This window comes from Oryzias melastigma, linkage group LG2 (genome assembly GCF_002922805.2).
Source record: "Oryzias melastigma strain HK-1 linkage group LG2, ASM292280v2, whole genome shotgun sequence".
In the NCBI taxonomy this organism is placed as follows: Eukaryota; Metazoa; Chordata; class Actinopteri; order Beloniformes; family Adrianichthyidae; genus Oryzias; species Oryzias melastigma.
The window spans coordinates 10,549,172-10,562,554 of record NC_050513.1 but is presented as its reverse complement, the minus strand read 5'-3'; the positions used below and the strand labels follow the sequence as shown (position 1 = coordinate 10,562,554).

The 13,383-nt window shown below is 36.4% G+C and overlaps 1 protein-coding gene across 6 annotated transcripts in view; it reads right to left on the bottom strand.

Annotated features, from left to right (window-relative positions):
• Nucleotides 1–13,383, bottom strand: part of kcnh7 (potassium channel, voltage gated eag related subfamily H, member 7) — a 102,804-nt gene that overhangs the window by 4,110 nt on the left and 85,311 nt on the right. For 3 of the 6 annotated variants that reach the window (XR_004949276.1, XM_036215745.1, XM_024294347.2), the window contains 5 exons: nucleotides 12,164–12,418; nucleotides 6,509–6,714; nucleotides 4,944–5,028; nucleotides 2,675–2,950; nucleotides 1,778–1,937 (listed from right to left, as the gene is read on the bottom strand). Coding sequence is in view for 5 of the 6 variants with exons in the window: in XM_036215745.1 (XP_036071638.1) it covers nucleotides 1,778–1,937; nucleotides 2,675–2,950; nucleotides 4,944–5,028; nucleotides 6,509–6,714; nucleotides 12,164–12,418 (982 nt within the window). In the remaining variant the exon portion in view is untranslated. The remainder of the gene's footprint in view (nucleotides 1–1,777; nucleotides 1,938–2,674; nucleotides 2,951–4,943; nucleotides 5,029–6,508; nucleotides 6,715–12,163; nucleotides 12,419–13,383) is intronic. The other 3 variants (XM_024294344.2, XM_024294346.2, XM_024294345.2) reach the window with 2 other exon arrangements.

Here is a 13,383-nt window from a genome sequence, read left to right as displayed (position 1 = left end):
CAAAAACATATCAAAGATCACAACAATTTTTCAGAAACCAAAAACACAATTGAAAAAAATGACACAAAATAAATGAAACCTTTCGAAAAAACAAAATAGGTAGAGACAGATGATTGGACGATGGGATCCAGTATCATGTAGAATCTGTCTTTTCTGGTGTCTCATTTCACTTTGATTTCTGAAACTTTTTTCTTAATTTTTTTACAGAAAAAAAGCTAGGTCTTATGGGACATTGCTGATTGGATGATATGCGTTCATCATTTCACCTAAAAGTTACTTGGCATCAAGTGATCCTGGATATGTTTCGTACTATACTTGTATTAGTATGTGGACATTGAAGACGCATTTGAAAAAAATCAAATGTCATCATTAGAGGTGGGACAAAATATTCATACGGCGAATTATTATAAAATTAATTAAAATACCACATGTGAATTTTTATTTCCACATTTATTGTCTTTGAAGTGAGAATGGCATTTGATATACTCTGCATTTTAGCTCTTAATTAAAGCTTTGTTCATTTACCTTGAAATGTATGTTATTATTACAAAGACACCTTAATATTTATTGATTATTTTATTTTACTGTTGCAAAAGATGCTAAATAAATATATAGTTTTCTTTAAAAAGTTTTTTGGAGAGACAAAAAGGTATATATCCACAAAATAGTGATATATCATAGAGTACCAAGGTAATATATTGGAAATTGCGATATTTTCTATTTTGTGATACTATCGGTATCGTGATCCACGTATCATGAATCACATCATATCATGAGTTACTCTGACATTCCCACGCATCATCCAATCAGCGATGTTTGTTTCTAAAACGTTTTAATTTTATTTACATTTTTTTTAATTGTGTTTTGGTTTCTGGAACTTTGTTTTTCTTCGTATTATTTGTTTTGCCTTTTTAATTGTCATCCTTAAATGTTTTAGCGTCAAATATATTCTTTGACTCTCAGCTTTGCTTTGTTTTTGGTATTTAAGCATTTTTGTTTCATCAGTACACTTTTGACCTTTGTCATGAAATAAAAACAGTTTGATCTTATTCAGCACTTCAAAAAGTGACATGAACTACTCAGTATTGAAATTTTTTGGTACAGTTTTAGATTTATTTTGGAATTTTTGTTTAGTAGAATAATAATAAAAAAAAGATCCATGGGAAAAAAAGGCTAAACAGATCGGGTTTAAAACATTGCTACAAGCCCCAGAACTGCTGCTTACTGCTTCTTCTGTGTTTTTTTCTAAAAAACTAACTATTAAACTAGTTGTGAACAATTTTTCAAAGTTACAAATGTCTCAAAAAGACTAATTTAACATTTTCTTCCAACATTGTGAGACTGCAACTTTCTAATGAAGTAAACTGCAGGCTTATGCAACATTTCCCAAAATAATTTGGTGTTACAAATAAAAAAAAACTTGTAAAAACTCACACATGGTCACATGGTCTCATATTTTTTAAAATCTGAAATAGAAAATATAAGTAAATATTTGAAAATGTATTGAAAAGCATCGATAATCTTAAACAGAAGGGTGCTGTACCATCACTGAACACTAGGGGGAGACATTGAACTATAAGATTGTGTAAAACGCCTCAGAGTGGAAAAAAACAGCACAACTTTTCCTTCTACAGAAGCAGGTTTGATTGGATGTTAATGCTTTTATTTTGAAGGTTTAAAGGAACTAGTATACATTTATAATGCTGTTTCTGAATGGGAGCCTGAAGTGAGTCTGTTCCAGAATTAGAATCAGACTCCGACATCTTCATCCCCTCACCTGTTCAGGTGCTGCTGCAGCAGGTCCAGACGATGCTCCACCTCTCCGTAGGTGAGGTCCGAGTCGCTGTCGTCCTCGGGGGCGCGCATCCCCGTGCACTGGGGGGAGTCCTCGGCGCCCCCCGTAGGATGTGGACGCGCCCACCCCTCCTTGTGGAGTTCTGCGGGGAGGAGAGGACACGCGGGTCATTAGACTTGTCAACTCCCAGTCGAGCTTCTTAACAACGTCACTATATTCAGCAGAAAGCATCGGAGCTTAAAGGAGAGGTCACTCCAGGTCACGCTGCTCGCACATTAAAAGTGATGCACAGACTTTAAAACTAAAAATACTTCAAGAAACACTTGATCATGCTTAAAGTGAAGGAGGTTAAAAGGAGCAGCTGAAAATCCAATGTTTTAAGATGATTCATCCAATATGTGATTAAAATCTTCAATATTTTAGCTTTACTTGTAGCAGGAAGTGACAATGCAATGAAACATGTTTTCTTAGCTTCTGCATCAGTTTCCTTCTAAATATCCTAAATCAAATAAAAAATGAATCCTCATAAGGTCTTTTTTTTAATAAATCAGAGCTCTAAAAGGATTGTATTCTTTGCCTTTCAAAATAAAAGCATACATCTAAAAGTCGTTTTACCTAAAAAACTATTTTAGTTTGAAAAAAGGTATTTAACTTTTCTTTAAAGAGACGAATCAAAACAGGTAAAATGGGTGAAGCTAAAAGCAAAAGTAGGACTTTTATTTTTAAAGAAAATATATAAAATAAAAGGAATCTTAACAACTGAATTTTTAAAATTTATTTATTTTTTAATTCAACTTCATTAATAAAATAAATTGTAAAAATAGTAATTCTAAAAAAAAAAAAAAACAACCTAAAATGAAGGACTTCACCTCCTCTCACCTTTATAGTTTTGACTCTGTGCGTTCGCCGCCGGAGCCTCTGCCGTGCTGCTCAGCCCGACCACCAGGCTGTGGTCCCGGACCACCGGGTAACCCAGAACCCCGGAGCACAGGGGCCTCTGCTCCTCTTCCTCCTCCCTGCCCTCCTCCTCCTCTTCTTCGTCCTCCTCGTCCTCCCCCTCCTCGGCAGACTCCCTGTTCTCAGGTGACGAGGAGGCGTACACGTGCCGCCTCTGCTTAGCGTCGCAGAGGGTGGCCACGGGCTCCTTGTGGGATCCTGCGGGAGGGGGGAGACGGTTATCAGTAGATCTGCGGGGAGAACAGAGGCTTCTGTGCCGGAGCCTCCTCTGGGGCGGCAGATCCTCCTCATTATCTCTGACAGCAGACCGTCTGTGTTTAGCTTCGGGCCTGAAGTGAGGACAAACAACGTTAACAGCAGCTGATGCGCGAAATAAATCCACCCCCAACGCTGCTCCACAGTCCCGCACACCTGACAGCAGCTGGACGGAAACGGTCACGCGTTACATCGAGGAGTGGTGACACTATATTCGGATGGCCCGTCACCATGGCGACCGATTAGAACTGCCTGAATTGAGGCAGAATGTGGAGGAATGAAAACTCGACAGTCTTCACTTGTAATGAAAGATCCGCTCGAGTAAAACATCTTTAAGTCCCACTCAGGTGAAAATGGTGGCACATATAAAGAAAACTGTTCAAATCATTGGAAATCAAGAGCAGACGGACAAAAATGGAGTTTGAAAAAGATCGTCCACAACTCAGAGAAGAACTTCCAATCAACCAATGACGCTCTGGTGAGACTATGTCCTAGTAAACAACACTGGATTTTTAAAATTTTGATTAAAAACGGGATAATCATAATGGAAAGACGTCTGGGAACGCTTTGAAAAATGATCAAAAGATGAAAGGAGTGGGACTTTATTTAACCCTTATCTAGTCTTTAGATTTAATCAACTTTTGTCTGACTTCAAGATCAATTGTGGTGTGTTCATTTACAAATAGGTGCTGTATTTTATATTAGAATTTTGATTTAATGGTGTAGAAAACTAAATATATATGGGAAAAAGTGCAAAACATGTATTAAGTACTCAAATATTGGATGTTTTATTCAAAAACATCTTATGGGACCATAGACTAGTACTTGAACTGATTAAGGTGTGTAACATCACAACGAAGGATTACAGATGTTTTAAGGCTCTAAAACTCCTCACTACACACTTTTCTCAGACAAACACAAACAATTTTACCCTTTTTTCTCATGTTTAAACTCTTCAAGTTCTCCTCCGTTGCTTCCATGGTTAAAGGAGCCGGTATTGATCCAGTCTGCTGAAATAAATGTGGATGCTCGGCCCATTGACTCAACAAACAAGAGGAACTTGTATAAAACAACCAAAGCTCACACGATTTACCCAACATGCACCTCTACAGCCTTCCTGTACAGTTTTAAGACAATGAACCTCAATTGTCAAAGTGTCTGAACCGTAAACCGACATCTACGACATCTTGAAACACCACAAGCAAAAATATTGTTCTCTTCATGACTAATACATTTAAGTAAATGACAAAAATCCTATCAAACCGTGATACAAGTTAAAGGTAAACTCATGTGGCACATTGGACGTCATCCAAAGGATTCTGAACGGCAACAAGAGTCATGACCTTATATATATATATAAACCTTTGCTTAATAACACGTTCTACTCAATTCTTCACCAAGGCTATTAAGGAAAGCAGTTCTTGAATGTACAACTGCCCTAGTTATTGGACTTAGTCATTTAAAAGGAGGGCTAAGAGGGTCAAACGATGCAGGAATTAATTACTGAAAGTTAATGAAGCTGAAGGTGAAGCTGCTGGATCCTGGGATACTTCGGAACAGCGTTTTCCTTTTCTGATAAACAGGATGGTATGTAATAAAAATACACTATAATACTTGTAAAACGTATTTCTTCTGCTAGAATCTGGTGTATTTTAGTGTTTGGACAGGTTACTGGTGTTACCGCCATGTTTTGCACGCCGTCTACATCAATATTGGAGAAACACAAACACACTTTGGACCTTTTTTGCTCTGACATCTGTGTGTTTGTTGGTACTTGTCAGCGGAGAAATGTTGGTGTGAGACAAATTGATGCTGTTGCGTTGGTACCAGTACCGCCCTACTACTACTGATATTAAAGCTACATAGAGGACTTCAAGCCCTGATCTTGGACCGTCAGCAGTTCTGACCATGACGAAGCAGAATGAGCGTGTCTGACCTGAGGAGGACTTCCTTTTGTACGAAACTCTTCGTCGACACTTGATGTCAGCCATGTTGGATTGTCCCATCTTTGGGTAGGTCGCCTGAAAAGATACAAGCTACGTCATAAATAGTTTCATCCTGAAAACTGACGTTTAAAATCTGCTGACTCATGGAAACAAACACATTTTTCCAAATTGATCCAGAGAAAACATTGTTTTTCCTCGGAATGAACCCGTTCCCGAATAAATAATGTATTTTTCGGAGTATAAGTCGCATTTTGTTTTTACATACTTTAGTCAAGGGGTGTGAGAATTTTTATTGGAGTGTTTAAAAAAATTGTGCCAAAATTGTGACTTCTGCTCCAGTAATCCACTTATATGTTATTTTTTTCTTCTTTAATAACTTTTTTGGCTGCTGTGACTTATAGTCCAAAATTTCTTTTACAAGAAATTCACCTATAGCTCAAAATCCTTGTAGCAGGATTGTCAAACTCAATCGCACAAGGAGCAAAAAAATCCTAAATGCACTTTAGGTCGAGGGCTGAACAGGATAAGGATTTATTGAAAACTCTAAAGACATTTTTTAAAACTTTATCATACATTTTTTACATAAGTATGAACTTAATATATACCATTACCTGTGATAATGCTAGTGTGAATGCTGTAAGCTGAATAGCTGATAGCTGAAATTGATAGCTAAAAATGCTGAAGCTGATAGCCAGCTAAAATATTAGCTAAATGCCAAATTAGCCTAAAAAAAAACTTTGGTTAGCCAAAAGAGCTAGCATGTAGCTGGAGAAAACCTAAACTTCAAAACAACCCCCAAAAAACCCATAAATTTGCCAGAACAGCTAGCATGTAAATATTAGCCTGACTCAAAAATAGCTTTAAAAAAACTTTAAAAAAAGCCTAAATTAGCCAAAATAGCTAGCGTGTAGCTAAAATATTAGCTAAACTCCAAAATAGCCTAAAGAATCTTAGTAAATGCCAAAATAGTCCAAAAAGATGGAAGAATGCCAATTTTTTAACTTTAGAACGATAACTAACTGTAATAATGAATAAGAAAAAGGAAGAAATATTATTCCAGAATAAATTAACTTAAACCTTAAATAACTTTTAATATTTTACTCTCCATAAAAATATATTTGTCAAAATTATACAATTTCAAAATGAGCGCAAGATAACATCGAGCCATTGAGAACAATAGAATAAAATCATTGTATTACTTCTAATACTTCTTTGACACGTGTCTTATAGACTATTACTATAATTAGTTTATTTATAACTATAATCCCTATATCTAATGTTATACCTTTGCATCTTAACCATTTTTTTCTGACTGATCTACAGGAAAATACTTTTACCAATTTAAACTCTTTCATTGTAAATCAAAGAAGCCCTGAGAGGAAGTAATCAGGAGGATGTTCGACAGACAAACTCATCTGAGCTCATTCAGCTTAATGGTCTCTTCAGAACAGAGAGAGTAGAATTAGTCAATCTGATTGGATATAAAAGCCCTCCGTCCACTTCAGGACCCCTTTGATCAGAGAAAGAGGGAGTGGCTCGCCCTCCAGTTAATTACCTTGGTGTTTTCGTCGCGCAGATCAAAGGTCAGCTCCAGGTTGGTGAAGAAATGGTCGGCAAACTCCGGATACATGTCCAGCACCTCCAGAATTTCCTCCCTCTGAATGGTGTGCAGGTCGCAGTAGCTCAGGGCGCGCACGTCCGCGCACGACTTCCCCGGTTTGGGGTACAGGTGGATCATCTCGCCGAAGATGTCGTTCTTACCTGAGGAAGGAGATCAGAGGAGGGTTGTTGGACAAAAGGAACATCTTTTTAAGAAGAAAAAGAAACAGAAAATCGAAATTAAATTGAATTTGGAATGAGTTTAGAACCAAGGTTGTCTTAAGGCACTACACAAGAATCATCAAACTAAACTAGATGATTTCAGCCCAGATCAGTCAAAGAAGATTGTTATAAGTCTTCAATAATAATCTAGACAGTGTTTATTGTGGAAACTCATTTAATAGCCAGTAATAGGTGAAATCCTTAAAGTAGTCAACATAATCATTATTTTAAACAATTATTCTAGATGTTTTAATACTGTAAAACTTCTCAATATACACCTTTTTCAGACACACACGAACATTTTCACACTTTTCTCCCTTTAAAGTTCTCAAAGATCAAAACCTTCATAGAAAACTAAGTCCAGGATTGTAGAAAGAACCCAACTATCGATCGTGAGTTTAAGTACACAAACATGATAGACTTAGAACTGCAGTAGTGAGAAAACTAGAAGCAGGTGGACAAAGACAAAAGCGCTGGAACATGTTTCAGGACACAAGAAACAAAGTTTTTTTTTTTTTTGTTGCAGCAGTATAAAACCAGGAAGTAGATAAACACACAATCACCAAACATCTGTTTAACACCAACGAGATGCTAGTAGTAATTGCAGCAACAAGAGAACTGATCAATTAAAAAACACTGGAACATCCGTTTCAGGACACAAGAATTAAGTTTTTGGTTTTGGCAATAAAAGACCAAGAAAAAGGTGAGCATACGATCACCAAACATTTATTTAACACTAAAGAGATGCTAGTAATTGTAGCAACAAGAGAACTGGTTAATTCAAAAAACACTGGGACATCCTTTTCAGGACACAAGAATTTAGTTTTTGGTTGCAGAAGTAATAGACCAAGAAAAAGGTGAGCATACAATCAGTTTTTGGTTGTGGTAGTAAAAGTCAAGGAAGTAGATAAACACACAGTCACCAAATGTTTGTTAAAAAACAAATGGATGCTAGTAATTGCAAGAGAACTGATACATTCAAAAACACTGGAACATTTCAGAGATACTCTATTTTTATCATCATAAATATAGGGCACATTCAGACAACCAAGAGCCATTTCTAGTGGTGTAATTACACTATGTTACCAGGTATGAAAGTTTGACTACATTACCCAGACTACCAAAAGGGGCCAAGAGCCACACAATTGGTCAAAAGGATTGAAGGGAAGTTTCATCTGCAATAAGGAGCTTTTGATAGGTCAAACTTTATGGACAAAAACTCTCATCATTGTTCAGCTTTACTTTATAATGTTCTTCAGAAATGTTTGCGAAAAAGTCTTCCATGCAAACACTGGAACATTAAGTAGAAGAAAAGACTATGAATTCCAACTCAGAAACATAAATTCATTAAAAAAATAAATAAAAGGAAGACGTAGAAATCATTTAAGATATTTCTGGTAGTAAGTTTAACCACAAACACAAAGAAAACGCTTTCTTCCACATACATTGTATGAGGATTCTGCCGCTCATGGAAATGAGCTCAAAGTCTTTCAGTTTCTGTTTGCAAACTCTTCATGTAATGTGTGGAAACTCTGCGGTCGGAAGGGAAAAGTGAAAAGCGAGGCTGCTCCAGCCAAAGCCCTAAGCTGTAAATCAGAGGAATAAAACAAAGAGGCTGTTTTAGCGGCGGATAAGATTAGCCCAACTTGATCCAAGCGCCAGAGGACGGCTCTAAGAGCATCAGCTAACAGCTGCTGTTTCAATGCATCTACACCAGCATCTCAAGTGACCACTTGTGATCAGATGTCACCTCCTCTGCCGCCTGCATCAGTCAAGTCAGCTGTGGGAAACAAACAGAGCATCAGTATGCCTGTTCATGTTTCGGTAAAATCCTGAATTACACTCGGATCTGCCGGATGCTGATACTCAGACATGAACACGACTAATCTGCCTGAGCTGAGCCCTTCAGCAGGATGAGGACCAGATGTTATCGGAGGAAAGGAAGCTGGAATGAAAGGAGGTTTTTTTATGTTCTTGAACTCATGCTCACATCTTCATTCAGGAGAACATTCTAAGAATAAGTTTGACAAACTATTAAAATTGGTGGGAAATATCAAAAATGTTTTTTTACAGAAGATGATCTGGAGAAACAAAGAATTTAATGTCAGTTTTAATTTGTCAGAATTTTGAGTTTTTTTTCTCTCAAAATGTGAATTTAAATGTTAGACTTATGACTTAAATCTCATATTTTGTTTTTTTTTCTCAAAATTTAGGCATTTTTCTCTGACTTCAGAACGTTTTCTCATAATTCAAACTTTAATTTTAGTTCATACTTTTTTTTCCTAAGAACTGACTTTTTTTTTCTCTCAATTCAGACCTTTTTTTAATCAGACTTCAGACTTTTTTCTCAAAAGTCAAACTTTAATCTCTGAATTCAGATTATTTTCCTCTGAATTCTGACTTCTTTATCCAAATTTGTAATAAGAATTCAAACTTTTTTTCTCTGAATTCAAATTTTAATCTCAGAATTCAAACTTTCATCTCATGATTCAAATTTTAACTCATAATTTAGACTTTTTTCCTTAGAATTCTGACTTTTTCTGTTAAGTCAAACTTTATTCTCTGAATTCAGATTCTTTTCCTCTGAATTCAGACTTTGTTTCACTAAATCTAAACTTTAATCTCTGAATTTAGACTTTAATCTCCTAATTCAGATTGTTTTCTTCTGAATTCAGACCTTTTTTCTCAGAACTGAAACTTTAATCTCAGAATTAAAACTTTAATCTCAGAATTGAAACTTTAATCTCAGAATTGAAACTTTAATCTCAAAATTGAGACTTTAATCTCAGACTTTAATCTCAGACTTTAAACTTCAATCTCAGAATTTAGACCTTTTTTCTCAGAACTGAAACTTTAATCTCAGAATTTAGACTTTAATCTCAGAATTTAGACTTCAATCTCAGAATTTAGACCTTTTTTCTCAGAACAAACTTTAATATCAGAATTGAAATTTAAACTCAGAATTATAACTTTAATCTCAGAATTCAGATTTTAATCTCAGAATTGAAACTTTAATTTCAGAATTGAAACTTGAATCTCTAAATTCAGATAGCTTCCCTCTGAATTTAAACACCTTTTTTTTAGAATTCAAACTTTAATCAAAGAATTCCGACTTTAATCTCAAAAGTGGCTGACTGAACATTTATATAAGAAAAAGATGCTAAAAGCGAAGACATTTATCAACTCTACAAACGGCTGAAGTGTGATTTCAAGTTACAAAAGGTTCACGAAAAATCCTGGAGCACCATACTTCTGTTTGGGTTAGTTTTACATCAAGCTTTATTTGAAATTTATTTGAAATTCATCACTGAATTGTACTGGAGTTCTGTCCTCCATTTCCATCCACTCCACTATTCTTTGTCATTTATGTTTCATTTAGTTCTCCATGTCTCCGTTTGGTGCAGTGTGATTCAGGTGTTGTTCCCCTCCAAAAGAGCGGGGGAGGTTCCAGATTCCAGGTGATGCTCCGGTCCTTGGCCGTGGACCTCACCTCTGGCTCATCTCACACCCTTAGCTGTCCCGGAATGGTTTGGTTTTTTAGGAGTTTTTCCTTACCAAGAAGGAGGGTTTAGGAGTAGTTTTATATTTTATGAGTGATTTTATGTTTTTGGAGCATTGACTGGTCTGAATCTCATTGAGAAAAACCCTGATGTAATATTGGACTATATAAATAAAATGTAATCATAGAGAATAAAGATTAAAAGAAGCATTTTATGTTATAATTTTCTTCTTACCTTTCCCTAATCAGACAAAAATAGCTAAAATAAGTGGGTCAGCACAGACCCGATTTGTTTGTAACCTTTAGGACTCAATACTCATTGATAATCTGATAAATGGGTCTAATTTAAGACATATTTTCTACCTTAGAGCAGTTTTTAACAGAAAAAGTAAAATAGCATGAAGTGATAGAATTAGAAAAAACTGTTGGAGAGAATTTGCTGAGTTGCAGAAAGTCTGTAACTTCAGCCTCCACAGTTGTTCTTCATGGCGACCCTGTTGTGTCACCTGCTTTCATCTAATGGACTGCATGGAAGTGGTGGGAAAAAGGAAATGGCTCGGTGGAAAACACCTGCCAGCAGACGGGACCGGACTTTTTTTTTGGCTCTTTTGAACGGCGTCACAGACAAAAATCAGGGAGAAAATTCGGAGCGCCTTCTCTTCTGGGTTTACAAAGAAGCTGTTTTTAATGGAAACAAATCCCGTTTCCATGGCGTCCTCCCACTGCTTTCATGTTAGGAGAGTTGCTGCACGATAGGGATCTCTGCTTGCCAGCCGTCATACATCACGGCACACCAGAGCCTCCTGCTTTTAGCTGGCCCACCTGCTTTTATGCTAAAGGGGGCGAGTTTCAGTGGAGGAGCTCCTCTGTGGCTCGTCTTGAGTTATGTTCAGAGACGCTCATCAACGAGGCTAATGAGGAGATCTGAGCATGCGGAGGCTCGTGATGGATGCTGGTTGTGGCCACAGCGGCGCTGCAGTTGTGCTATCCTAAGCAGAGTGGGGTCATCTGGATCCCTTTTTCTATTTTTTTGAATGAATGGAAACATTTTAAATTTTTTTCAAACTTCGAAAAGTGAAGAAGAATAATTCCAATGTAATATTTCAGCGGACAACTTCAAGTTGTTTCTGTGTTTTAATGTTTTTACTTCTACGTTTCTACTTTTTTACATCATTGCAAGGATCATCTTTAACCGTTTTCTTACTCTTTTCTGCTTTTTTTGTGTTTTCCCATCCCTTAAGTTAGTTTAGCATGTCGTTTATTTTACAATATTTCTCTATTTTTGCTCGTTTTAATATTATATTTGTGTTCAGCATGTAAATCACCATCAGGTTTTGTAGCATTTTATTGAATATTTGTTTGACTATGCTTTAAACCTTTAGATTTTGTTAAATTAATGAATTAATAATTACTTATTATTCAAATTGAATTCCCAAAACTAAAAATATATAACATTGCAAAGTTCATGCTAAAGCTCAAGTCTGTTGTCAAATCTCCTTTAAATTAAAGTAGAACCTTTTCTCCAAGATTCTAGTAGGTGGCTTGTTAAATAAGTAAATAAAAAATAAAGTAAGACAACTAATTTTGGGTGTAAATCCACGTCCTAAAGAGACGTTTCTCATGCAGGTGGGGTTTATCAAAATATACCGCCCAAGTGTCCAGGGAGGAGTTTACTTAACAGTGAAATGTGACTGAAGAAAAAACATAATTTATACAGTTTGTTCTGATCCAAAAGGATCACTTAACGGATAAAAAAGTGGATTAAAATCAGTTAAAGAATTAAAAATGTGATGATTTCATCTCACTGTGTTGTCAGATAATGATTTGTAAGACGCATCATTTTGGACAAAATGATGGAATTAGCAGCTCTGAAACCTCAGGAAGACTCACCCAGGATTGCCATGACGATGTCGTCTTTCAGGATTTCGATGGAGCCGCGGGACACAAAGTAGAGAGCCGTCAGCACGTCTCCACTGTGCACCAGCGTGTCTCCAGGAGGAGCGTGGGTCGTCTTGAACCTCATGGCCAGCGCCCGCAGGCAGCCCTTCGTGGCTCCACGGAACGCCTTACAGCCCTGGAGGAGGCTCTTGTTGAGATGGAGGCAAATGTCCGCCTGCAGGCATTCTGGGAAACCCTTCAGCACCTGGGAGCGGGCACAGGTCGGGACAGTGAGAAACCAGGAAACATTTGGGGTTTTTTTTGCACATTTTTATGAAATCCAGAGAATTTTAGAGAAATTTCCTCTGAAGTTTTTTCCTTGTTCTCAAAAACATTGAAAGGAGGACACAGGAAGTGAATTTCACACTCATATTTGTACATTTCATGAGTCTCTTTGCAGCTACACAGGCTAAGTAATTAGGAATTTCATGAAGGACAAACTTAAAGAATGCTGGAAAATTATTAGCCAAACCAGAAGAACAAAACCGTCGGTTATTATATTAAAAACTCTCAAAGTCAGAGTCTGTTCTAGTCTGTTCTCGTCTTTCATCCGCTCTGTAGGTTTCTCCTTTCAGCACCAACTGCTATTTTCCCTTCATAGTTCAGAAACATGCCCATATGCACAGAAATAATGTGATTTCTTCTCACTAAACTTAAAGAGTTCAGACTTTCTGAGCATTGAAATTTCAGTTGGAGAAAGTGATAGAAACTTCCAAATGGATCAAGGAGATCAAACTCTGTTGGTGAGGATTGATCAGCTTTTATGGCGCCATTTTTAGAGATGCACTGCCAAATATCTAGGCATTATCAAGTATATTAGCCAAATTTAAGTAGATTATCTAAATACATTTGATATAAAACAAAGTTTTGATTAATAATTTAAAGAAAAATACCCCCAAATTGTCCCCAAAATGATTGTTTTTAGTGAAAATATCCAAAATAAAGCCAAGTTTCAGTTAAATTAAGGATAAAAAGATTTAAAAAATGACTGTTTTTGATAAAAGTATCTCCAAACATTGATATTTTTCAGATAAAATAAGAAAAAATATATTAAAAAAGATGATTTTTTTTTTTAATGTAGGTATCCCGAAATTGATCATTTTCAGTTAAAATAAAGGGAAAGGTTATAGAATAACTGTTGATTGTGTTTAGTAAAAAAGTCCCAAATTTGG